Raw genomic sequence first — 26,487 nt, forward strand, 5'->3', positions numbered from 1 at the left:
AATAAGCCACAAGCATAGTATCATAATCTCTCAGGACCTTGCTGTAGAAAACCTGGGTATATCTTTACTGACCACACAGCCTCAAACCTCACTTTACAGATGAACTTAAACTATTTTTATGTAGTCACATTTTTTTGAAGTTTTTTTTCAGACTCTGGGGTTGTTGATGTTAATTTCTTGTTTGTTTGTTGTTGTCATACTTAGAATGACTTTCCCCTTCAAGATTATAAAAATATTTATCTGTGATTTCCTCTAGTACTTTTTAAAGCATAGTTGATTTACAATGTTGTGTTAGTTTCTGGTGTACAGCATAGTGATTCAGTTACACATGTATGTATATTCTTTTTCATTATAGGTTACTAAAAGCTATCGAATATAGTTCCCTGTGCTCTACAGTAGGACCTTGTTGTTTATCTATTTTGTATATAGTACTTTGTATCTGCTAACCCCAACTCCTAATTTATCCCTCCCCCCTTCCCCTTTGGTAACTATAAGTTTGCTTTCTATGTCTGAGTCTGTTTCTGTTTTGTAAAAGTGTTCATTTGTGTCATTTTTTTTTTAAATTCCACATAAGTGATATCATATGGTATTTGTCTTTGTCTGACTTTACTTCACTTAGAATGATGATCTCTAGGTCCATCCACGTTGCTGCAAATGGCAATTCTTTTTCATGGCTGAGTAGTATTCCATTGTGTATGTATACACCACAACTTCTTTCTCCAGTCATCTGTCGATGGACACTTAGGTTGCTTCCATGTCTTGGCTATTGTAAATAGTGCTGCTATGAACATTGTCTACAGCCACAGCACCCTGAATGCACCCAATCTTGTCTTCTAGTACTTTTAATGCTCAATGTCTTACATTTAAATTTTTGAGCCATATGAAATTAATTTTGATGTAAGAAATGAGGTAGGACTACAGCTTAATTTTTTCTAAACTTTCAGCCAATTGCCCAACATTATCTTAATAGTTCCTTTTGCCGTTGGTATGACTTTAAGCTAATGTTCCATATGTGCTTGTACTTAACTTTGCTGTCTCCTCTCTCTCACCGATGTACTGGTACTGTGCTGTTGTAGGCAGTGCAGCCTCATTTTTTATAACAGACATCTGGTAACGTACCCTTTACTGTACAGAGGAGATGACATTTATGGATAACCTAGTCTTAATCTTTGTGATAAAAACGTTTAACTGATTTCTGAAATGCTGCCTAGTTTAGAATCAATCTGGCAAGTTACGCATGAAACCCTATTGGGATTGCACAGCATTTACAAATCAATTTAAACAAAATTTCCATTTTTTACAGTGTTGTGACCTCTAGCCCTATTAACGATATATTTTTCTTCATCTGTTTACATCTTCTTCGCATCCTCCAGAGTCCTGACAGGAAACAAGTGGCACACTCAAAGTAAGAAATTGATGAGTTTGGCGAAGTGACTATTAATGACAGGTCAGACAGGATTTGGGGAGACCATAAACAATGGTGCAGCATTTCAAGGGTTGAGTCTTCACAGCCCCAGGCCTCAAGTGTCAAGGGAAGGAACGATTAGTGGAATACAGAAAACATGGTCATGAGGAGAGCATCACCCGATGAGAACTTTATTGGAGGGTGACAGACAGCCCACAGCTTCAGAGAGGGAGGGAGCCCAGGGGTCATTACTCAACCTCTCTCCCCTTTGGCCCATCCCAACCGGAAGTCCACCAGCTACTGATGAAGTTCATACTCTCAGCCTCCCGGGATGCAGAGCAGGGTGGGAAAGCGTGGAGAGCGGATGCGGAGGGGCAAGTGGATAGCAAGCAGCCTGCGAGGTAAAGCGTTGTCATCCCCTGCCCCTCCGCCCTCTCCTTTGTTCCTAAGCTTTTCATGTCAGTTTTCTTCCGAAGTATTTTGTATTTTTGTTGCTGTTTTGAACGAGAGCTCTCCTATCACCAGTCTGAATCAGTTACTGTTTAAATATTAGAAAGTTACTGATTTTTACGTATTGTTGGCATGGCAAAGTGGTTTGTCAAGAAGACATTTGATTTTTTGCTTGTATGAATATCACTTACATGATGTGTGACCTGGGGAAAATCTATTATCTTTTCTGCATTAATTCCATTATTTGTTAAAGAAAAAAAAAGTAGGATATTTACTTCATTTTTTTTTTTTAGTATTTAATGAGATAATACATATTAAGCAGTTAAAACAGTGTCTGGTTCATAATAAACCCTCAGTAAAGATCACCTGTTTTTTTAGGAGTAGAGTTGATTCACAATGTGTTAGCTTCAGGTGTACAGCATAGTGATTCAGTTATACATCCATACATATTCTTTTTCAGATTCTTTCCCAGCATATAAAATATTGAATGCAGTTCCCTATACTGTATAGTAGGTTCTTACTGTTTCTTTGGCATTTCGTAGAAGACCACCTATTATTGTATCTAATAGTATCTCAGCCGATCTGGAGCACTTTGACTTTTCAATCCAGTAGATTAAGCCTGTTCATTCTCAGCTGGTTTCCTCATGACAAACTGCATTTTTCAAGTGCTCTCCAGGCCAGCTAGGTGGGCTTAAGAACTTTAAACGTAACTATCGCCATTTTGGTTCTACCCCCAAAGCCCCCAGTGATCAGGTGAGAAGGGAATGATTGTCCCGGGAACCCCACTTTGAGAAGCAGGGCTTATGTAACACTGGCCTGCGAGTGCAGCTGCCCTCGTTTCACTGAAGTGACTGAACCAACTGGAAGGTGCGCCCCTGCCTAGCCACCAGAGTCCCTTTCAACTGCGCCTGAGACAGAACAAGGGAAATTTAGACGCGGTTGCCAGTCTGGGGCACTTTTGCCCCACAGAGCGTGTTTCGCAAGGTCTGGAGATAACTAATTGTCTGGAGTGGAACAGGCAGCACTCCTGGCATCTACTAGGTACAGTTTGGAGATGTTTCTCACCATCTTATGATGCCACAAAGAACTATCTCCCCAAAATGGCAGTAGGGCTGAGGTTGAGAAATGCCTACAAGGAAGTTGGTGTGGCAGGCTACAGAGATTTAGACATAACTTGCCCCAGCTGTGGTGTAGAAATAACAGGAACTTGGTGCTCATGCAAACCTCCTGTCTGAGCTTATGTGGTCATGCTCCTCCCCCAGCCCCCGACCTTGTCTTTGTTCTTGGGAACTCCAGGGCTGCCAGCCTGGAGTCTCTGTGACGGTAGGTTCCTACAGCACATCTCTTCCCTTCGGAAGACTCCAGACCTCGAACCACTCCATGCCACCAAGAAAGGTATTTTAAACTTTGGGACAAACTCAGCTAATTGAAGTAACTAAGGGTAGGAGCCATTCTCAGGGAGCAGGGAGGGAAGGAGAAGGAACCCAAATTGTATGCAAAAAACTTTTTTTTTTTTTTTTTTAGAATCTAAAGAAGAGTTTCAGTGGTCTCAAATGTCATTTCTACAAAGCTAAAGTCAGACTTTCCCTGATCTTAGAAATGGTTTTCTGAACTGTGTCTCTAGTCTGTGTAATTTTGAGGAAGTAAGTAAGATCAATAGGTTGAGTTTTCAACAGCACGGATTAGAGCGATGTTCTCAGCACGTTTTGAAGCTACAGTACTTTGCTGTCTCTGAAATGTGAAGCTTGGTGTTTTCTCTTTGTCTTAGTCGGTGCTCTTGGGTCCATCTCAGGCTGCTTTCGAGGCCTCTCATGCTCTGCTCTCTTCAACCAGACCTCTCTGCTTCATTCTGGAAGAAGACTAATTATGGTAAGGCAGCTAAGAGATCCCTAAAAAGCATTATCTGTAATTTTTGTGGGAAGAACTGAAACCGGCTGGCAAGAGAGATGTTTTAAGTATCTGTAGCTGGGTTATTTGCTGAGGAAAACTTTCATGATATTTCACAATCAAGCTGAATCGTGGGGGGATTTCTCCATTGCAGAGTCATCACTACCTGCTCTGTCCAACAAGACAGATTTAATGCGTGCTGCCCAGAGAAGGAGCAGATGTTGGAGTTGGGGAAATAGCTTCCATGGGTCTAATTTTTTCACCCCAAATTTTGGCTTGAAAACCATAGAAATCACTGAAGTTACTCTGTGCTTTTTCCAGCCTGTGGTGGCTTTTGAATGAGTATATGTGGAGTGGGGCAGTGGCGGGGGTGGGGGGTGGTGTGGAACACGTAGGGTTCAGAATACAGGGAACCTGGCCTCCCGTGCTGTCAAGGAAAACCAGAACCGGACGGTAGTTAAAGCTGTGAAAACAGATTTTGTTCAGAAACTACTGAAGTCGGGGGAAAAGAGACCTTGGTGTGGTGTAGGACTGGGCTCAGTTCCAGATACAGCGTGGGCATGGGAGGATGCAGAGTGGAGGGGGGTTGGCCGGTGGATGGAAGATTACTAAGGGAAAGCTCAGGGGTACAGGGGATTCTGGTAAACCGACTTAATGGGATTCTTACGGAAAGCAGGCCAGGGAGATGGGGCGTCACTTTGGGGATGGTAGTGTTGAGGTGTTTGATTGGACATCAAGACTGATCAGATATCAGTGGTGAGGGATTCTTGCTAAATGCACCTAATAGGATTTGTGCTAAAACTGGGCAGATGGACCTGGAAGCCCAGCTCAAGGCCTGATGATGGAGAGGAGCCAGATTGAAGTTGAGTCAAGCAGAGAGTCTTGGCCAGTGCCGGCTCTCCCGGGCCCTAGCTGGGGGATCTTGGGCTTATGACCCAAGCCTCTTTCTTTGACTATAAAACGAGCATTACGTTACCTCTGCAGTTGCCTTGCAAGGCCATCGTGAGGCTCAGATAATGGTGCATGTTCAAGTTTTTTGCAAGCTGTGCCAGTTATTAGGCGTGCCAAAAATCAGTCAGAAAAAGGCATCAGTGGCCTTTTTCTGAAATTACTCCATTGCCCAAATCAGACACAACGGAGTGCATTCACCAGGAACCCATTCTGACTTCTGGATCCGAATGTTGGTACCAGGGCTCATTTTGTGTCTCATGTCTAATTAAGAGTTAACCAGGGGGCACTAAGTTACAAAGGAAACAACAGCTTAGAGTTTCATTTCCTAGAAACTCAGACGTCTATTTTTATGCAAGCCCATGCCCGCATCTGCCTTTGCCCCTTGGGGGATGGCATGATAGGATAGATAGTAATGGAGAGCTCGCATTTATGGACCACTTACTACAAGTTAAGCATCCTGCTAAGGGCTGGGTGTCTCTGATTGGATTTCACTCTCAAAGCAGCCTTGTGAGGCACAGATAGGGGAGCAGGGGCCTCAAGAGGTTAAGGAGTTTGTGGTCATGGCTGGGCAGCCTGACTCCAGAAGCCATGCTGCAGACCCCTCTGCTCTACCTAGACTGAGCCTGGCACTCACTTCTACCTGGGAGACCCTTGGTCAACTCGAGCTTCAATTCTGATATCTTCCTCCTTAAGGAAAAAGAAATTGGGATATCTTTTATAGGAAAAGACATGAAAACAACTTTCAAAAGGAGAAATACAAAAGGCCAAAAAGCATAAGGAAATTATTCAGTCTTATTAATAGTTATATGTCAGATCCTTTGATATGGAAACTCCCCTTCTAGAAATTTCTTAGGGAAATGGTCAGGGATGTGGCACACTGTTTACAAAGATCATCTTTGCAGTATGACGGAAAGAATATCTCATGCCCGGTGTTGGGAAAGGGTTAATTAATTGTGGTATACCCATTAAGTGGAATATTAGAAAACCATCATATCATATTTTTTCAAAGAATATTGAATGACAGAAGAAAATACAGTATAATGGTAAGTGGAGAAAGCAAGCTAGGAATTAAGTGTTGTATGTTCCTGACATTTTTAGTGCACGTATTAGATGCTTACCAAATGCTGCTTAATTTGGGATGACGGTTTCCATGAGTAAATGTGTTACCTATTTTTCTCAGTAGTTTCCCAAAAGAGACCCACATTCTAACCCTTTTACAGTTGAGAAGTCAAGAGACTCGTGAGGGAAAGTGATTCGCAAAAGTGAGAGAGCACTTAGGTGGCAGAATAAGAATTTACAATCAAACTTTTCCACTGATAAATCCCCAGCTAGTACTAAAATGCTTCTCGCCATGTGAATTTGATGCAGGAGTCGGGGGACCAGTGTCAGAGGGAACCCGCCAAAATGTAACATTAGTTAAGCAATTTAAAAACTAAAACCATGAAGCTGCTCTTAACTCTAGCAAATTTCTTCATGGCCAAAGAGATAATAAGGAATCCATTGACTAAATTAATCAAAACCGATTATTTAAAAAACTGGAAGATCATGCTGAAATTGAAAGCAATCATTACAGAGGGGAAGATACAGCTCAGCAGTAGAGTGCGTGTTTAGGACGCCTGAGGTTCTGGGTTCGATCCCTGGTACCTCCATTAAAAAAATTAAGTAAATAAAGAAACCTAATCCCCCCCCCAAAAAAAACTCAATCATTACAGATTAACCAACCAGTGTCTTTGCACCCCAAAAATAGATCATTTGTATCTCAGAAGCCCACCAATGTTTAGGGCCGGCATGGAAAATTACAGCCTGCCACCTGTTTTTGTATGGCCCACAGACTAAGAATGTTTTTTTCCATTTTCAAATGATTGAAAAAGTCAAAGGAAGAATAATACTATTTTGTGACCCATAAAAGTAATATGAAATTAGAATTTTTGTGCCCACAAATAGTTTTATTGTTTGTGTTTCTGTTTACATATGGTCTGTAACTACTTCTGCACTTCGTTGGCAAATTACTCGAAGTGTTGAGTAGTTGTGTTAAAGACGGTATGGCCTGCAAAACGAAATACTTACTAACTGGCCCTTTACAGGAAAAGTGTGCCGATTGTATGGAAAAAAGGGACTAGGGTAAAAGGTCAAATAAGATTTAATATCTTATGGTCTTTGGTGCCTGCCATTATGCATAGTAGCTTCTTAGTTCCTGATTTATGTAAGACTGTTTTGTATCATTTTATTTTATTTAGAAAACTAGGTCTGTTGGGCTAAAATGGTAGAAAGTAAATGATAAAAAGTCTTTTTTCCATAAGTGGGTACTTAAATTTTTCTTGTTGTTATAGAATGAAACTTTGATGTCCATGTTAATTACACCCTACAGAGGTTAGCCTATAATTAGAAATATTTCAGAAATTGCAGAAAGGGGCTATTTGATTGTAAGCCTGTTAGAGAAATTCCCATTGAAGGCTGGTCTGTAAAACAATAGCACGGAAGTACCTTCTCTTATTCACAGCCCTGGGTTAGCCCCGAGGGGGATGTACATAACACAAATCTAGTTATCAAACAATTCAGTGTCATACCAATGTGGCAAAAGTTTAGCAAGTTCAAATTCAAGGGTTTCCAACAATTGCTCCCCGACTCCTTGCCTCTTCCAGGCCCCTTTCTGTTACTCTCCAGCTGGCCATCACCTTTAGTTCAATCCAACCCATCCAATTGCGGGATCTCCACCATGCCATGCAATCAGGGAAGCAAAGACTTCCATAGCTGGGCTCAGTGACGTGACTCTGGAGCTGGATCTCTCTCACAGTTGCAGCCGATGCCGGGGCTGGACTCCCCCCGCACAGGCCTGGTGCCTGAGAGGGGTCTGGTGCCGGGAGACTAAACAGCTGCGGGCGGAGCAGCTGGGGCTGCTCAGCTGCTGTCTCCACGTGGTCTCTCCAACATGGCAGCTGTGGTAGGGTTCTTCCAAGGCTGGCGGCCCAGGACTCCAAAGCAAGTGGAGAGAGACAGAAAGAAAGAGCTCGGGAGAGAAGGAGGGTGGGAGGTGCATGAACCAGTTCACAGACTCCTACACTAAGTATGGAATCTTTACATCCCAGCTAAGGCCAGGGTCCCCACCAGTGCACCGGTCCCCTCCCTGCCTGCCACCTCGGGCTCAGAGCACCAGCATCCTCCCCTTTCTCTCCTCCATCTTCATCCGTAGTACTCTTCGTGGCTTTCCTGCGCTTTCCCCCTTCTCACCAGCATTACAACATGCTGTTATTTCTCCCATCCTGAAATCAATCCTCTTAACCCTACTGGCCCTGTGAACTCCTGCCAGCGTCTTTCTTCCCCTTCACAGGAAACTTCCCAGAAATGTTTGCTGCCTCCAGTCCCTCTCCTCGCATTCTTCCAAGAACTTTGAAGTCATGTTTAATTTGGCTTCACCTTCAAAAGTCTATCCAGTATCTGGCAAGTTCTCACCACCTCCACCCCTGCCAGCTGGGGCTTTTGCTTGAATTCCTGTAATATCCTCTTGACTGGTCTCCGCGCTTCCACCCGTGACCCTCGCTGTCTCTTTGCAGCACGGCAACCAGCATGAGCTGTCGAAAATGTCAGACCGCGGCGCTCTTTGGCTCAAAAACTTGCAGTGGATCGGCCTTCCGCTCTCCTTGTTGAGACGGCCAACAAGGCCCTGTAGGCACGCTCGGCGCCGGGCTGGGGGCCCTCCCTCTTGGACTTGGTCTTTCGCCCTCTACTCCCTCTGCTCCAGGAATAGTAGGTTTGGTGCCACTTTTGTGACACCTCGCTTTCCCCATCCCCTTCACCTCACCCTGCGTTTTCTTCTATCACACCAGTCACTGAACATCTGCCATCATTATGACAGTTATATATATATATATATATTTTTTTTGAGTTTGTTATTTGGAGAACATAAACTACGGAAGAGCAGGACATTTTTCCGTTTGCTCCACTGCCGTGACCCAAAGCCCAGAAGCAGGTATCACTAAACACTGGTGGAATGTTTCATTTTTCACCATTTCCTTCCACCTTGTTATGATGAGCTTTTATGACTTCCTCTCTGTAATTTTAAAACATTTTAATACAAAGAATACATGTTCTTCATAAAAAAAAAAAAAAAAAGAACTCAAGGAGGAGAGAATAGTATGACATGAAATTCGAAGTCCTCTTTCCTCACAGTGAAGGCACCCTTCTTACGGCCCAGGAGACATCGTGGTGAAAAGTCTGTAATGTGTTCTTCCATGCGTTTCTCTGCAAATGAGAATCCAGTGTACGTATATATGTATATATATAGTCATTGTAAAGGCAGCATATGCTATATGTTATTTTTGATGCTGCTTTTAAATTTCATTCTATTTTTTATAACTTACTAGTTTATCCCACGCACCTATAAACCTACCACATTCTTTTCAAAGAGGCATTTGATACTGGTGGCTTCCCACTTTGAACCATGTCTCCAAATTAATACTGTCTGCCAGTTTTCCCCATACTTACTATTTCAGAGAGCAGAATAAAACTAAGAAAATACTTCTATCTAAGACATAATGTGTATTATGATAAAAAGATGCAGTAGTATGGGTTTTGTTTTGGTTTTTGGGTTTTTTTGTTTGTTTGTTTTTGGATTTTTGGGTTTTTTTCTGTCTGTGGAATCCTTAAGAGGTTCGTGGTGGTTGGAAGCTTTGCTTAGACTGTTTTGAAACGCAGCAGCCTGAAGTTCTCGGGGGCTAGGAGGCCTCCCAGTTGGGGACAGACCCTGGCAGATACGTTCCCGGGGGCTCTGGGCCAAGCCTCAGAACTGTACATAACTGCACGAGAAAAGGAGCATTGGAGGCAGTTAGCGCTCCCTCCGTAGTGTGCTGATGAGAAAGTCAAGGTTTAGGAGAATTCAGTTGGTAGGACTGCATCAGAGCAGCTGACTTCTTTTATTTTCTTTTTAATTAACAAATTGTATTTATTTTATGTAAGTATAGCTGAGTTACAATATTGTGTTAGTTTTAGGTGTACAACAAAGCGATTCAGTTACACATATACATGCAGACATACATTATAGACATACCTATCTATATTCTTTTTTCTTTTTATTCCGTGATAGTTTATTACAGGATAGAATATAGTTCCTTGTGCTGCACAGTAACTCCTTGTTCTTTATTTTACTTAAAATTTTTTTTATTGAGGTGTAGTCAGTTTGCAGTGTTGTGTCAATGTCTGGCGTACAGCATTATGTTTCAGTCACACATATGCACGCATATATTCGTTTCCATTATTTTATCTGTTTTATATATGGCAGTGTGCATCTGTTAATCCCCTGCCCCCAGTTTATCCCTTCTCCACTTTCCCCTTTGGTAACTGTAAGTTTGCTTTCTGAGTCTGTGAGTCTGTTTCTATTTTGTAAATAAGTTTATTTGTATTATTTTTTAGATTCCACGTATAAATGATATCATATATTTGTCTTCCTCTGTCTGACTTACTTAGTATGATTATCTCTAGGCTGACTTCTGATCTGACTTTCAGTTCACAGAAACTAACCCCCAGAATAAATAAACATGAGAAGTCAGCATAATCCTGGTCTCTCTCTAACTTGTTGCAAAATGCAAACCGCTTAACCTCATTTCCTCCCTCCTGCCATCTGTGCCTCTCGGTCCTCAGATTGTGTCCATGTCAGAAGCTTGCAGAGTCTTGAAGATAAAAGCAGTCGGCAAAGCGCAAAGTTCAGCTCGTCTAGGTGATTGTGTTTTCCCGTTAGGAGTCATAGCTCTACAACTGTAGACATTCTAGTGGGCATCTGAAATGGATCGAAAATCAGGAGTATTCACTTCTGAGCTCAGGCTTGAGTCCTGCCACAGAAATGAGGCATCCACGGGGACATGTTTTGCCACTTCAGAGGGCTGTGTATTCAAGCTTCTGTCTGAGGGTGGGCAGGCAGCATCACCTTCAGACCTGACTAGTCCCTGTCCCACAACTGCTTCTTTTTCCCACCATGGATTTCCCTGACAGCAGAGAGTCCTGTGCTTGGGAGATACACACGGCTTCTGAGAAGCAGCAGCAGAGGACTTTGGATCCTAATTGGGCAGGAATGGTATCTCACTCATCACCATGCCCATGCTGCATCTAACATGGTGCCTTGCATAGAGGAGATTCCTGGTGATGTTTGTTGGATGCATACGTGAGCAGATACTCCTTTATTATGAAGCTAAAGCTCAGCATGCCTTTAAATTTATAAACTCATAAACTATGCTAACATAGCATTACTGGGCGTGAATGCACTCGTAAGAAATACATGATCCAAGAAGTCTCTTTTCTTCCCTCAAGTTGGTCCCACTCAAATCATAAATATCTTTTCTTAATATTTAGAAATTTTTCTTAAAATTCCAGATAGCACATTATCAAAACATTAGACTGCCAAGAATCCTTTAACTGAGAAGGAAATTAACCAAGATGCAGGACTGCATCATACCAAGTAGATTGGCTGGAATTTGAATCTTGGTTTAAAATTGCCTCTCTGATCTCTGTTTCCTCATCAGTGAAATGAGGAGATTTCTGTGTCTTGTCAGCTTCTCTGTCAGGTCTTGGCGATGTGATATAAAGCATGTATCTACCTCGACATCTGGCACATAATCAGGACCTGATAAACAGCAGCCATTATAAAAAACAAAACGGCACGTGATTGCCTAATGACTGTTCAACGTGAATTCTACATTTTCCACTTTAACAAAAAGAGGTGCTTTACTGACAGAATAGAACACCTGCGCATACAGAATCAAACATTCCATTTTTACCATAATTAGCTCGCTAATTGAGCATCCACATTTACCCAGTGGATTTGCATGTGTAATTAGCTATGACTCATTACTAACGCTCGGCCTAGCCCATGGTGCAATATGCGATTTTACAAACCAGATTCCCGAAAGGCATATGTCTTTAGGAAAGCATTGCCAAAAAAGCAAGAAAATAAAATAACACGAATGATTTGTATCAAATGAAGAAAAACAGGCTTGGCTCCACGCTGAATGAACTCTTATATTGAAAAACAGCATTAGTGGAAGCGAAGGGCCTAGCTTCAGTCTAAAGCAGGTGGTTCCTGAGGGTTTGAAAGGGGAAATTTCCACACCTCAGGAAATTTCCATTGATATAAAGGAATGTTTCACATTTTAGAATCATCTTCTCAAGAATATCTCTCTTGTTTGGAAGCCTCAAAGGTATATTATTTCTCTTTAGGTAACAAATTTCGAAAGGCTTTGTTCCTTGACTCAATTTTTTTCCTCACCTGCTTGATCAGAGCCCGCCTGGGCGTTCAAGGCTCCCCCGCCGCCTGCGTGGCGAGCAGAGAGAAGGCTTGTCTGCATATGGCGTTCCCAGGGCCATCTGGGCTGGGGCTCAACTGTCGAGTATTGGACAGGGTCCCATCCTGGCCGTGCCTGTTCCTAGGAGAGACGAATGAGCTCTGTGCTCTCACTGGGGCTTCAGGTTCAAGGCGACAGAACTTCTGAGAAAACAGACTGTGTAGGAGTCCTTCTGCGGGTCTGCTTCCTGTGGGCGCCCTCTGACACCATCCCTGTTTCTTCTGTCGGTTTTTTTTCCCACTTCAGCTCTTCTCTTAAAGGTCCCCAGCCCCTCCTGGCCAGTCCTCATTCCCTTGTCAAAAATCTCATCTTTGGAAAGACTTTTTACTATTTATGATCATTGAATGTGTATCTTCCATGGGCTTTTAAGCATGTCCAAAGCCTTGGTTTACTCAGCAAATATTTAGCTCGCACGGCCTAGGTAGAGGGCATCATCACAACAGAGCACACGACAAGTGAGGTTGTGGACCTAAGAGTGTTCACCACCTAGAGGGGAGATGGGTGAGTTGACATCCAGACTTCTGGAGAGGGAGGCTGGCGGGCTGGCTGAGGGCTAGCTCTGTGTCTCAGCTGCCTGGATCTCATATCCAGCAAGTTCTATAGCTTCTGCATTTCACTGTCCTCATTGTAAATGTACCTATTTCTTAGAATTGGGATGAGGATGGAATAATCTGCTAAATCTTACGGGTTGAAATGTTAAGGCATGTGAATGGACGTGGAGGTTTACAGCTAGTAAGATTTCTTCTAATATTTGGCAGTCTTGAACTGCATTTGCTTCGAGTTAATTCCATGCACAAATTGAAGGTTTTGTCTAGACCAGGGGCCGGAAAACTACGAACCGTGGACCCAATCTGTCCCACCACCTGTTTCTGTACAGCTTGTGAGCCCAGAATGGCTTTTGCCACTTAAATTCATTACATTCTGAATGGTTATTGAAGTACCCACATAACAGCCTCCATTTTGTCTAAAATATTTACTCTCTGGCCCTTGACAGGAAAAGTTTGCTAAGCCCTGGTCTAGACCAGTGCTGTCTGACAGAACTTTCTAGAGTGATGAAAAATAGTTTGGGTCCTGCTTGGATACAGTAGCCAGGAGCCTGATGTGACTTTTGAGCACTTCAAATATGGTTAGTGTGACTGAGAAACTAAATTTTTAAATTGCACTTCATTTTAATTAATTTAAATTTAAACAGCCACATGTGACCGGCGCTACCACATTGGACAGAGCAGCTTTTGAGCATCTAAATCTAAAGAGTCTGTATCCTGTCAGTGTTCCTCTCTCTCAATTTAATCAACTTCCCAGAGGCTGTCTGAGTCAAGAGGAAGGCAGTGCTCTTAATCGGATTTTTTTCTTTTTCTTTCTTTTTTTTTTTGCCCTGGACTGGCTTTCACTGTCTGCTAGAAAATGCTTAATGGAAAGTGCTTAAAAAATGCATGTGAGCATATCCTTATTTCCTCTTAAGGCTGCTCTTTGACTGTATCCATGACATCTGCTGTCATTTGGGGTAAGGCAGTCAGCTTTTCCAACCCCACAGAGCCCCAAATTAAGGATGTCTTAATCAACTTTAGCGTTCAGGCTGCAGGCAGAGAAAACCTCACTTAGCGAACATGTACTTCCTTCCATCCCTGCTAGACTAACTTCAGCCCGAGGTCACTTCTCTCATAAGATTGCCCGGAACAGTAAGGAGTCATTAACACGCACCATCATTGTGAATATCTCAAACCATTTTCCCCAAGAGTAAAGCCACGGCTGGCGTTCTAGAGATGTCATGACCAGCATGGCGACTATGGTTAATAATATTGTATTGCGTATTTGAAAGTTACTGAGACGGTAGATCTTACAAGTTCTCCCCGCAAGAAAAAAAATTTTAACTATGTGAGGTGATAAATGTTAACTAAACTTACTGAGGTGATCATTTTGCAATATATACATATAGCAAATCATAATATTGTACGCCTAAAACGAGTACAGTGTTAAATGTCAGTTATATCTCAGTAAAACTGGAAAACCAAAAATCATAGTTGGCGGGTGCTCTGTCTTCCAAGATAGCAGGGGTGATAGTTGTTATCAAGTGTTTTTGTCGCGACATAACACAGATCGCTAATTTTCCAGCTTCCAATGCCTGAGTCTTTCTTGCCCATAGCCTGATTATATCAGTGTCACATATTTTAGGTTCTCTCACGGGCAGCCATTTATTTCCAAGTGCTAAATTCTACACTGGCCAAAATTGGGTTTGCGTTTGTGTAATAGAATTTCCAATTGACACTGGCTTAGCATAACAATCTTAGGACTTCTCGTAAACTCCTAGAAGTCGACAGTTCAGAGCCTTTATTTCCACTCTGCTCTGTGAGGTCACACAAAGATCTTGACACCCTGGATCATCTACCTTGTTGCTTCATTGTCCCTAGCATGTTTTCCTCATTTGCTTCACGCAAGATGGCTGGCTACACTATCCGTGTTGTAACAAGCCAGGTGGAAGTAGACAGGAGGAAGGGGAATGGTCTCACTCTTTAAGGACATGTCCCAGAAATTGCACATCTCACGTCCTCTCACATCACATTGTCTTAAACTTTGTCATGTGGTCATGCTTAGCTGCAAGGGAGTCTGACAAATATGATCTTCTGTCAGAGTGGCATATGCCCAGTTACAAATGGAGATTCGATCACTATGAGATGAGAGAAAGGGGAGAAAGATATTGGGAGATATATAACAATCTCTGGAGTCTATGAGAATAATAACAAGAATTAATTGGCAGTACCAGAAAATACCCCTGGAATAAGAACAACATACAGTTAATCAACACATATACAAGTGGCAGCATCTTATCTGGAAAGAACTCATGGTCTTTCCACGTTGTATTTTAAATCTGTGTATTTTGTCTCTCCTCCACTAGACTTTGAGCTCTTGAAGGGCAGAGACTGTGTGTCTACTGCCCCTAGTAGAGATCCATTAAATATTTCTCAAGTGAAAGAATGAATATGAGTCAGTGGATTTCTGATCTTTTAAATAAATTCTTTCTCACCAGATACTTGGTACAATTTCAAGCTAAGGAATTTTGGGGGAATTTCCTGGTCCAGGTCCATTATCTTGATCTAGGAAGGTTGTCTAGGTCCTTGGTATCTCACATTGCTGTTTCTGGGTCCGTCATCCTCTCGTAGGGAATCTTCTCCTAAGCACAGTGCCCGCCTCAGAAGGGTACATGGATAGTGACCTGCCAAGCCAGCGCAGGACCCAATTCTTCCAACCTCCTTCCGGAGTTCTTTTTACAACCGCACATGTGATCAGCGGAGTAAGAGATGAGAGGAGGGAGCGATCGCGTCTGTCTAGGTTGATCCCAGAAAGCTTCCTGAAGAAGATGGGTTTGAACTGGGCATTATAAAAGCAGTGCTTCCTAAACCTTTCCCCCCAAGGAACCCCAGGGCAAATAGAAGAGGCAGAATATGACCCCCGGAGGGTCCCGAAGCGTAGCTGCAGGAACCTACTCTGGGGGTGGATTTCTTTTAACTCTTTTGCTTTATTTCACAGTTCATTCATGCATGCATTCATTCTTCCATTTGCGTATTTAGCAAACATAATGCAGCATTAATTAAGTGCCACGTATTGTTTTACATGAGGACACGCAAAACCCTGCTCTCTCAAAGCTTACATTGTCATGCAGAATAGACATTAAATAAGCACATAAACCAGAAGCCTAAATTGTCAACAAGATAATTTCTGTTTGTGCAAAAGGCCATGAAGGAAATAAAGTAGGACAGTCTAACATGGAGTACGTATACCTCTCTGTGCCTCAGTTGGCTCATCTGTAAAATGGAAGTCTACGATCCCCAAATCCCCAAATTGAAAGCTTTGTCCTAACTCAATTGATGGCAAACGCTACTTGGTCTGAACTCATTTGGAGGTGAATCTTGACCTGAACCAAATGATCTAGTTCTTCTTCTTCTTCTCATTCTTCTCCTTCTCTTTCTTTCTTTCTTCCTTCTTCTTCTTCTTTTAAAAATACCACATAGAGTGGACACATCTGTGCTTAATCTATGTAAAGCACTGAAAACGTTGCCCAGCAACATGGTAAGTGCTACCTAGGTTATCTCCTGTTACTGTCATGATCTCTATTATCACAGTGGGGGTGGGGAGGAATTTAGAAAAGTTGCTCAGAGAAGGCTTCTCTGACCGTGTGTCATTTAAGCAGACCCCCAGAGGGATGAGTATGACCAGGCTGTGGGAAGAGGAGGAGAAAGATGATTTCAGGAAGAGAGAATGGCAAGTGCCAAGACTGGCTCAAATACAGAACAGAAACCAGGCTGGATGTTTGGGGTGTGATCAAAGAAGGGGGAAAGAGGTTCAAGGTCAGAAGGGTAGTCTGGAGTCAGAACATGCATGATATAAACCATGGTAAAGACTCTGGATTTCATTCAAAATGCAATAAGAAGTCATTGTAGTTGATCTGACTCATGTTTGTAAAGACTGCTCTGATGCTGTTGAAGGATAAATTGTAGAGGAGAAAGGGAGTCAGGGAGGCCGGTTTGGAGTCCACTGCTGTCACCCAGGTGAGACCTCGTGGCTAAGTGGAGTAGGGAGGTGGTAGTAGACAAGGAGAAAAGTGGACAGGTGCAAGAAAAAGTTTAGAAATAAGGGAGAAAAAGACTTTCTGATTCGTTTTTTCACTCATTATAATTTATATATCCACTTGTAGAGACTGAAAATTTCACAGTCACTGTCTCCAGTGTGTAAGGTCAGTGGTTTGCTGAAGCCAGCTCGTCCAGGCTTGCTAGGGCAGTTTTGCACATCTCTCTCCAACTCTGCATTCAGTGACATCATGCCAGCAGCTGGAAATTGGCCATGGTGGGAGTATTTACACTACGGGAATTGGCAAATGCTACAAATCAGGACTTAACAAATCAGAGACTGGGGTGGGGAAGAAAGCCAGTTGTTAAACAGTTACCAGCACACCACTGTTTTTTTTTTTTTTTCTGTAACTAGCTTCCTTTGTCTTAGAGCCTCCATTTCTCCATTTCCCCCACCACAAAAATAGTGAAACTAGGCATATCCCGGAAAGCTTAGTTTGATGAATGCTATCCCTATCACTTCATGTTTTCAACTCAGTTAATTCCAGGATCCTTCCAATTTTTTTCTTAGGGCCTCCTCTGGGTTCGTGGAGATGGGATTGGAGGAGGGCACCTGGTTGATGATTTGTCCTTTATCCATTTTGGTCCCGTCTGGCTATAACTCACCTCCCTGGTTCATAAGACCAACCACTCTTAGCAGCATTACTTATTGCCTTTTGATAGTAGGATTCCTGAACCCATCATGTCTTCTGACAGAAGCATAGCTGGGGATGGGGTTCAGGATCTGGGATCCTGTTATCAGGGACCATAGAAATAAGTCATGGTTCTTCTCACCTTTCCTTCTTCTAAAGCCTTTTCCCCCATCTTGACTTAATCTGTCTTCCCTGAGTGGTGGACATTTTTCCTAAATCTTTGAGTAAGATTGATGCCCAAGGAAGGTATACCATAGTTAGCTAAGGGCTTCCCGCACTCCCTGACCATTGCCACATCTTCCAAGACATCTGAGTGCCCCAGATTGAGAAGTATAGCCTTAAAGGATAACCAGAAGTCTGGTGAGTGGAAATGGTAGGGAAGAGTACTCCATATGGAGGGACTTGAAGGTCAGGGAACTGCAAGCTGGGCTTGGGCTTAGTGATTAGAGAAGCTGGTAGGGGAGTCGTATCAGGTAAACCTAGATAAGGAGATGGGGCCAAATTAATGGAAGACTTTGGATGCCATGATAAAAAGTTAGGGCTCATTCTGTTAAAAAAAAAAAAAGGAGAAGAAAAAGAAAGCTATTGGAAGATTTCATAGCCATAGCATCTGATTCATGCTTGGGACACTTGAAGACAGGGTGGACTGGAAAAATGAGAGCCTGGGGACAAGGATGAGGTTTTGGAGCAGACCAAGGGTGGTCCACAATCAACTGAGATTATGTCAGCTAAAATGGCAAAGCAGGGAGGATGTCAAGAAGGACGATGAAGGAGGTCAGCTAGACTCAGGGAATGGTTTTAATGAGGGGGAAGGAGGAGAAAGGGTGGTGAAAGGAGGAACAAAAGCCATGTTGTAGTTCCGACTCCACCAAACTTGAAGCATGTAAAGATGTGTGAAGGGGCTCTTTGAGATCCTTCATAACCATCTTGCATTAGAGAAAAGAAAGCCAAGAGAAAATTTGCTTATTTACCTCCTACTGGAGGAATTAAGGCATTTGGTTTATGAGATAGCAACAGCATTGGTTGATTCAGTCAACTGGGAGGATGGAAGCATTAGTTGAGCTAGAAGCCAGTTATAGAGACACAGGCTGCATCATTCCATGGATAAGCACCGGTTACACTAAAACCAGTGTACTGAAGGAAAACACTGATAGAAATCCTGAAACTTGAGAGCACATCTATGGTTAAACCACCCTCTAAGGCAGAGCAAGGTCAAGTTAATAGGGTGACGAGTAAAGCTCTTCAGCGCTTCCCATATTCCCTTTTAAGGTCTTTCTCCCCAGAGTCCAAGTGTCTCTCATGCTACACCTGGGTGCCCAAGAATCACCATTAAGATTAGGGTCCCACATGTCCCAGTTTGCCTGTGAGAGTCTTAGTTTATGCCTCTGGTCCTAGCATAACTATTAACAACTCCCGTTCCTCTCATTCCCATGAGTATCCCATTTGATCAGCTGGGGGTCACCCAGGCAGTGCCCTGACTCTCTACTCTCTCCTTTCCAAATGTATGAAACGTAAGCCCAACGTGTAGGGAGAATGTTCATCCCCAAATCATCTTGGAGATGATTTCCAAAAACAATCCAAGAGGAAAGCTGGCTTATGGAATAGCAGTGCCATAATGGCAGGAGTCGTGCGACCTTGGGCAGATCAGTTAGTATCGCTGAGCTATGTCTTCATCTGGAAAATGGGGATAATGGATCACCTTTGTTTCCCTACTTAGAATCTTAAGAGGCTCAAATATTGTGAAAGCTTCTTGTCATGTGTACCAGAGCAGGCTTAGCAAACAAACGTTAACTGCACTAAAGTCTTCATGCATTTTTCTTCCCAGATGTAGTTGTATTTTAACATTCCTTCACTCCCCCCACTGCACCCCCGCCAAATTTCCGACTTTGGCAGCGAATTGATGGCTCTTGCATTGCAGCATTCTAAATAACAGGGAATAGGAAAGTGGCTGCTTCCACCACCTGAAAAGCTATGTAACTGAAAAACTTTTGATGCTAAAAGCTAACTATGAACCTAAGTTATTCTGAACCTCAGTAATTGACAGCTATAGTCATGGGGTAGGGGTGGAGGTTCTGTTTAGACAGTTGAGAGCAAGACCTAAACTGTTTATTTCACCATGCAGCAAAAGAGGGAGCGCATGGGAATTTTCTATTGTGATTCTTAGTGTATTTCAGAGGGGCGATTTGTTCTTTCTTCTACTTTCAGGTGTTTCCACTGTGGACGTTGAAGAGACAACTTCTTATCCTTTTTAACGTGATTCTAATTTCTGAATTCCCTGGGGCTATATGGTTTCCTAAAACTCTGCCCTGTGATGTCACTCTGGATGCTCTGAATGCCCATGTGATCGTGGACTGCACAGACAAACATTTGACAGAAATTCCTGGAGATATTCCCACCAACGCCACCAACCTCACCCTCACCATTAACCACATAGCAGACATCTCTCCAGCCTCCTTCCACCGGCTGGACCATCTGGTAGAGATCGATTTCAGATGCAACTGTATACCTGTTCGGCTGGGCCCAAAAGACAACGTGTGCACCAAAAGGCTGCAGATTAAGCCCAGCAGCTTTAGTAGACTTTCTTATTTAAGAGCTCTTTACCTAGATGGAAATCAGCTTCTAGAAATACCTCGAGATCTTCCTCCCAGCTTACAACTGCTGAGCCTTGAGGCCAACAGCATCTTTTCGATCACAAAAGAGAATCTAACAGAACTGGCCAACTTAGAAATACTCTACCTGGGCCAAAACTGTTATTATCGCAATCCTTGCAATGTTTCATTTTTTATTGAAAAAGATGCTTTCTTAAATCTGAGAAATTTAAAATTGCTCTCCCTAAAAGATAACAATATCTCAGCCGTCCCCACTATTTTGCCGTCTACGTTAACAGAGCTCGATCTTTATAACAACATCATTGCAGAAATCCAAAAAGATGATTTTAATAACCTCAGTCAACTGCAAGTTCTTGACCTAAGTGGAAATTGCCCTCGGTGTTATAATGTCCCTTTTCCTTGTACACCCTGTGAAAATAATTCTCCCCTACGGATCGATCTGAATGCTTTTGATGCATTGACGGAGTTACAGATCTTACGTTTACACAGTAACTCTCTTCAGTATGTGCCCGAAAGATGGTTTAAAAACATTAACAAACTTAAGGAACTAGATCTTTCCCAAAACTTCTTGGCCAAAGAAATTGGGGATGCCAAATTTTTACATCTTCTTCACAACCTTGTCCAGTTGGATCTGTCTTTCAATTATGAACTTCAGGTCTATCATACATTTATGAATCTGTCGGATGCATTTTCTTCGCTGAAAAACTTGAAAGTTTTGCGGATCAAAGGATATGTCTTTAAGGAGCTGAAAAGTTTGAACCTCTCCCCGTTACTTAATCTTCCCAACCTTGAAGTTCTTGATCTTGGCACTAACTTTATAAAAATTGCTGACCTCAGCATATTTAAAGAATTTAAAACCCTGAAATTCATAGATCTTTCAGTGAATAAAATATCACCGTCAGGAGATTCAAGCGAAGGTGGCTTCTGCTCTAACGTGAGAACTTCTGTAGAAGGTCATGGGCCCCAGGTCCTTGAAGCACTGCATTATTTCAGATACGATGAGAATGCAAGGAGCTGCAGGTCCAAAAACAAAGAGGCTCCTTCCTTCTTGCCTCTTAATGAAGATTGCTACAGGTATGGGCAGACATTGGACCTAAGTAGAAATAATATATTTTTTATCAAGTCCTCTGACTTTCAGGATCTTTCTTTCCTCAAATGCCTGAACTTATCAGGAAATAGCATTAGCCAAACTCTTAATGGCAGTGAATTTCAGCCTTTAGTGGAGTTGAAGTATTTGGACTTCTCTAACAACCGTCTTGATTTACTCTACTCAACAGCATTTGAAGAGCTACAGAACCTGGAAGTTCTAGATATAAGTAGTAACAGCCATTATTTTCAATCAGAAGGAATTACTCACATGCTAGACTTTACCAAGAATCTAAAGGTTCTAAGGAAACTGATGATGAACTATAATGACATCGCTACCTCCACCAGCAAGACCATGGAGAGCGAATCTCTTAGAATCCTGGAATTCAGAGGAAATCATTTGGATGTTTTATGGAGAGATGGTGATAACAGATATTTAAAATTCTTTAAGAATCTGCTAAACTTAGAGGAATTAGACATCTCTGAAAATTCCTTGAGTTTCTTACCTGGTGGAGTTTTTGATGGTATGCCTCCAAATCTAAAGACTCTCTCCTTGGCCAAAAATGGGCTCAAGTCTTTCAAATGGGACAGACTCCAGTATCTGACAAATCTTGAAACGTTGGACCTCAGCTACAACCAGCTGAAGACTGTCCCTGAGAGATTATCCAACTGTTCCAGCAGCCTCAAGAAACTCATCCTTAAGAATAATCAAATCAGGCACCTGACAAAATATTTTCTACAAGATGCTTTTCAGTTGCGACATCTGGACCTCAGCTCAAATAAAATCCAGGTTATCCAAAAGACTAGTTTTCCAGAAAACGTCCTCAACCATCTGAACATTTTGTTTTTGCATCATAATCGGTTTCTGTGCAACTGTGATGCCGTGTGGTTTGTCTGGTGGGTTAATCATACGGAGGTAACGATTCCTTACTTGGCCACAGATGTGACTTGTGTGGGACCAGGAGCACACAAGGGTCAGAGTGTAGTCTCTCTGGATCTATATACCTGTGAGTTAGATCTGACTAACTTCATTCTGTTCTCATTTTCCTTATCAGCGATTCTCTTTCTGATGGTGGTTACAATAGCAAACCATCTGTATTTCTGGGATGTGTGGTATAGTTACCATTTCTGGAAGGCCAAAATAAAGGGGTATCAACGCCTGGCATCACCAACTTCTTGCTATGATGCTTTTATTGTGTATGACACTAAAGACCGAGCAGTGACAGAGTGGGTTTTGGATGAACTGGTGGCCAAATTGGAAGACCCAAGAGAGAAATATTTTAATTTATGTCTCGAGGAAAGGGACTGGTTACCAGGGCAGCCAGTTCTGGAAAACCTTTCCCAGAGCATACAGCTTAGCAAAAAGACGGTGTTTGTAATGACAGACAAGTACGCAAAGACTGAGAATTTTAAGGTAGCATTTTATTTGTCCCATCAGAGGCTCATGGATGAAAAAGAGGATGTAATTATCCTGATATTCCTTGAGAAGCCACTTCAGAAGTCCAAGTTTTTGCAGCTCCGGAAGAGGCTCTGTGGGAGTTCTGTCCTTGAGTGGCCATCAAACCCACAGGCTCACCCGTACTTCTGGCAGTGTCTGAAAAATGCTCTGGCCACAGACAATCACGTGACCTATAGCCAGGTGTTCAAAGAGACAGCCTAGCCCTTCTTTGCAAAATGTGACTGCCTAACTTACCAAGGAGAAGCTCAGCCGCCTACTTTTGCTCACAAATGTCTCACCAAAAGAGTGTTTTAAAATTCTCCAAGCCCTGGGATTGCCCATATCAGAGAGGAGTCACCAGCGTATGACAAAGGAACTGGAAAAATGGGATTTATATAAGCATCAAGTCGTCTTTTTTCTCTCTGTGTGTCTCCATTTGCATTTGTGTCTCTGCCTTCTGCTCCTGTATAAAAATACTCTTGGGAGAAGGGTGGCAAGCAGAGGATGTGGGGGCTCTGATTTTCCTGCAATCCTGTCATCTCAATCACCATATCGAGAAGAACTGAACTTCGACCCCTAAGAGGTGCTGGTATGTATAGGAATAGGGTTAAAAATGCTCAGGATCTGCCTGTATGACATTAAAATTACCAGAGTTAATTAATGAAATAAAAAGTTAACTCCTCAACGCACTGCTTCAGTATCATCTAGCGCCCCCTTCTGGGCAGACCGAGTGTTGGCACCTGACGGACAGTTGCTCCTTACGTGCAGCTCACTCTATTCCCCTGGGCCTGTTACTGGATTCTGTGGGGCAATAGTGCCATCGATGGACATAGTCTACTTACAAATGGGAGAAAAAGAAAGTGATCTGTTTTTATGCAAAGTGATGGTGTTTACCTTTCATGATATTTTGCCTACTTAAATATTGCCATGGACTGAATGTTTGTTCTCCCTCAAAATTCATATGTTGCAATCCTGAGCCCCAGTGTGATGACAGTAGGAGATGGGGCCTCGGAGAGGAGATTAGGTCATGAGAGTGGAGCCCTGATGGGATTAGTCCCTTAGAAGAAGCAGGCAGAGGGCTAGCTTGCTTGGTTCCCGCCACATGAGGATACGAAGGGAAGTCGGCAGTCTACAAACCAGAAGAGGGCCCTCGCCAGAACCAGACCATGCTGGCACTCTGACCTCAGACTTCCATCCTTCGGACCTGTGAGCAATAAATGTTTGTTGTTTAAGCCAGCCAGCTTACGGTGTTTTGTTATAGCAGCCCGAGCTAAGACAAATATTTTTACCTGCATTGCAAAGTACCGCATCCAAAGAAAACTTGCCTCATCCAATGATCTTTCAAACTGCTTTATTATCTATACTGTATATTTGTAATTATCTGAAAACTGGATCCATCAACATTAGATGGTTTTGATGGTGAATTCTAAAGGAGCACTTCAAGAATATGTATTTATTTGGAATTATCAGGCAAGGGTGACAATTCATATGGATTCCTTTAAATCTGGGGGGTGGGGAAACAGAGGTTTATAGACCTTAGCAGCAACAGAGCTTCAGGCTTCTTCTGAAGACACACATACTTTCAAGTGAGTATGAATTTGTATGATTTCAAAGTTGGAAACCTGACTGATTTGTTTTAGTTCTTGAAAGAGATGATCTATGGAGGTGTCTGTGCCCTTTGAAAGGTAATGCGTATAGGTGACTTTCTTTGGTGAAAACAGATAACTTCATACAAAGTGGCTTTGGGCATCATAAATTTTCTTCTATTAAAACTCATAAATACATAAAGTTTAAGCTCTTTTGGTGATTTATGAGTCACACGGCATTTGAAGACAACTTGAAGATCTTCTGAAATGGATGAAGAGGAAGGAAAACTGGAAACAGCACAACTCAGAAACCGCAGCGTATTTCAACACGAGGTTGTGCACGGTGGTTTGTTGTAGGAAGTGACCAAAAGCGCATCAGCAGATGCTTTTAGTTTTAATTCCTTTATAATCTTGACAAGTCACTCTTTTCACCTTCTGAGGGTCCTCTATGGAGTCCTGTGCAACTCAAGTTGTTCGTGGACGGCTCAGATCAAAACCCACCAACTCAGGCCACCAGGAGAACATGACCGCGAGGTCCCCTGCTCTGAATGTCCTGCTCTCAGCTGACCTGCTTCTGGTTGGCTCTGTTCTGAAAAGTATTTCTGATTCTCCATAAATCCCACTCCACCATCAAGGAGTTCCCAGCCTCTTTCAACCCTGAACCTGGCCAGCGTGTGTCCTTCCTCCCTGGTCAGAGACTGTACCTCAGCAAGACTAGGGCATCTGTAGGATCCAAGCCAAGGGAGGCAGTAGGCAGGCAAATGGTACGGCAGAGAAAAAGACAAAGCAAGCGTTTGCAGTCCAAAGAGGAGAGAGAGGATGAGTCTGCCCTTAGCCCCACTGCTGAGTCGGGCTCTCTTGTTCCCAACCTCACGTCTACTTCCGTCTCTATCTGAACAGTCTTAGGGCCAGCTGGTCTCTTAAATGTAGTCAGGGAGGTGGGGGATGGTGACTTGAGATCCTGAGCATCTTGTTCCCCAATCTCCAAGGAAACCGTAACAGGGACAGCAGGAACACACACTCCTTTTCAAGGAGGCTGTCCCCCCACCCCAGTAAAACATATATTTTTTTAATTTACCTCCTCATCCTGACCAGGGAGAACCAGGCTGCATATCCTGTGAGGTATTTATGGGCCAATTTTAAAGCTGGGGTGGGGATAGGATTGGATCTGTCCTCCACCTCTTCAGCACGCACTAAAGCGGCCAGAGAGCGCTGGTTCCGGGCCAGACTGGCTAGTCGGGCTGTGGAAGTACGCCCCTCCCGGGGGCCCTGGGGCGGCAGAGCCCGGGGGCATGTAGCACTGGGGCACGCCACCAGTCACATCTGCTGGAAGACGGAGCCTTTGAGCCTAAGAAACACTGGGGGCTGTTTGTATCCTTTGAAGTCCAAGTATCAGCGTGGGAGGGAAACGACCAAAGAACGTGACTGGAGAACACCGGCGCTGAGCATTCACCTGTTTCGCTGGGTGCACGTCGTGAGAACACGGGACGGACCAACCAACCGAGGGAAAAAGGAAGGGTTACAAAGGGAGGAAAAGCCCCAAACTCACCGTCAGATTGTGTGGAAGGAGGTCTGGTGACACAGGGGCCATCCATGCTGGTGACAATGAAATGACAGAAGGTTTTATATCTTTCCCCTCTTTCTTCTTGTGCCTCCCCCTCCCGCTCAGTTTCCTTTTTGGCTGTCGGCGCCCCCGGCAAGCCACGTGTCACACACAAGAACCAAGAGAAAGAGACGTCGCTGCAGGTGGAGTGTTCTGTTTGGAAGCGGTGGTTTTGTGTGTACTTTGGGTTTAAAACTGGTCTCTTTCCCACACACACGGAGTAAATCCCCACCTGCTTCAGTGAGCGTGACCGTCTGTAATCGGCTCGGTGGAACCTTCCCCGGGTGGCGCTGGATGGATTCTCTGTCACATTCAGATTGATATTCTTTCTACTTATCTCAACTTTCAAGCATGTGAGTTAAGAAGCTAGATAAGATCTGGGGCTCTGCCTTAAGATTACTCTACTTTTGGGTTGTAATTCATTTCTAACATATTTGCCATAATGTTTCAGTGGTGATTTATATTAATTAACTGTTTTGGAAGAGCTCAAACTGACTAAGGAAGTTTGAGTCCCAGTTGCTTCACAACAAGCACCCTTCAGAAACAGTCTGTTAGGCTCTGGAGGATAAGAGGAAGTCCCTGTGGCCTCGTGACAGTTTTCAGACATCCCTAGAGCCCACCAGTGTGCAGGGTAAGGCAAGCAGCTGCTTCCACACACAGAAAATGGTCCTCAGTGTTCTTCTGGCCGGTGGCAATCCCCGACACGAGGGCCAAAGACAGCCAACCAGGACACCATCTGGAACAGTGGGTAACACTCCTGGGCCAGATCCAAATGGAGGCCCACCAAGCCAGACCTTGTAACCAGGTGATATGCATTAAATGAAATGGTTTCCAGCACCCATCGCTCTCCCTTAGGTCCTCATTTCCCACCACTGAGTTGCCTTTCGATG

General features: G+C 43.2%; 2 protein-coding genes across 5 annotated transcripts in view; both read left to right on the top strand.

The window, feature by feature from the left end:
- Window positions 1-3,027: 3,027 nt before the first annotated feature.
- Window positions 3,028-23,644, top strand: TLR7 (toll like receptor 7). 2 transcript variants are annotated; one of them, XM_010966214.3, is made up of 3 exons: window positions 3,028-3,250; window positions 3,624-3,724; window positions 19,481-23,644. In XM_010966214.3, the coding sequence occupies exons 1-3, from the start codon at window positions 3,103-3,105 to the stop codon at window positions 22,628-22,630; spliced, it is 3,399 nt and encodes a 1,132-aa protein (XP_010964516.2). In that variant the 5' UTR covers window positions 3,028-3,102; the 3' UTR covers window positions 22,631-23,644. The 2 variants fall into 2 exon arrangements, with proteins under 2 accessions (XP_010964516.2, XP_074215645.1); XM_074359544.1 differs by lacking the exon at window positions 3,624-3,724 and having other exon boundaries at window positions 3,127-3,250.
- The window catches only part of TLR8 (toll like receptor 8), a 53,341-nt gene continuing 30,477 nt past the window's right edge, over window positions 3,624-26,487 (top strand). For all 3 annotated transcript variants that reach the window (XM_010966216.3, XM_045525031.2, XM_074359546.1), the window contains exon 1: window positions 3,624-3,724. The gene's annotated coding sequence lies outside the window, so the exon portion shown is untranslated. The remainder of the gene's footprint in view (window positions 3,725-26,487) is intronic.

This window comes from Camelus bactrianus, chromosome X (assembly GCF_048773025.1).
Source record: "Camelus bactrianus isolate YW-2024 breed Bactrian camel chromosome X, ASM4877302v1, whole genome shotgun sequence".
In the NCBI taxonomy this organism is placed as follows: Eukaryota; Metazoa; Chordata; class Mammalia; order Artiodactyla; family Camelidae; genus Camelus; species Camelus bactrianus.

What these genes read in the sequence shown, in the direction of transcription:
- TLR7 (XM_010966214.3), top strand. Translation starts at nt 3,103, where the DNA reads ATGCTCCTCCCCCAGCCCCCGACCTTGTCTTTGTTCTTGGGAACTCCA. An exon ending in ACTCCATGCCACCAAGAAAG is followed by an intron (nt 3,251 to 3,623) that starts GTATTTTAAACT and finishes TCTTTGTCTTAG; the next exon opens with TCGGTGCTCTTGGGTCCATC. An exon ending in CTGGAAGAAGACTAATTATG is followed by an intron (nt 3,725 to 19,480) that starts GTAAGGCAGCTA and finishes TTCTACTTTCAG; the next exon opens with GTGTTTCCACTGTGGACGTT.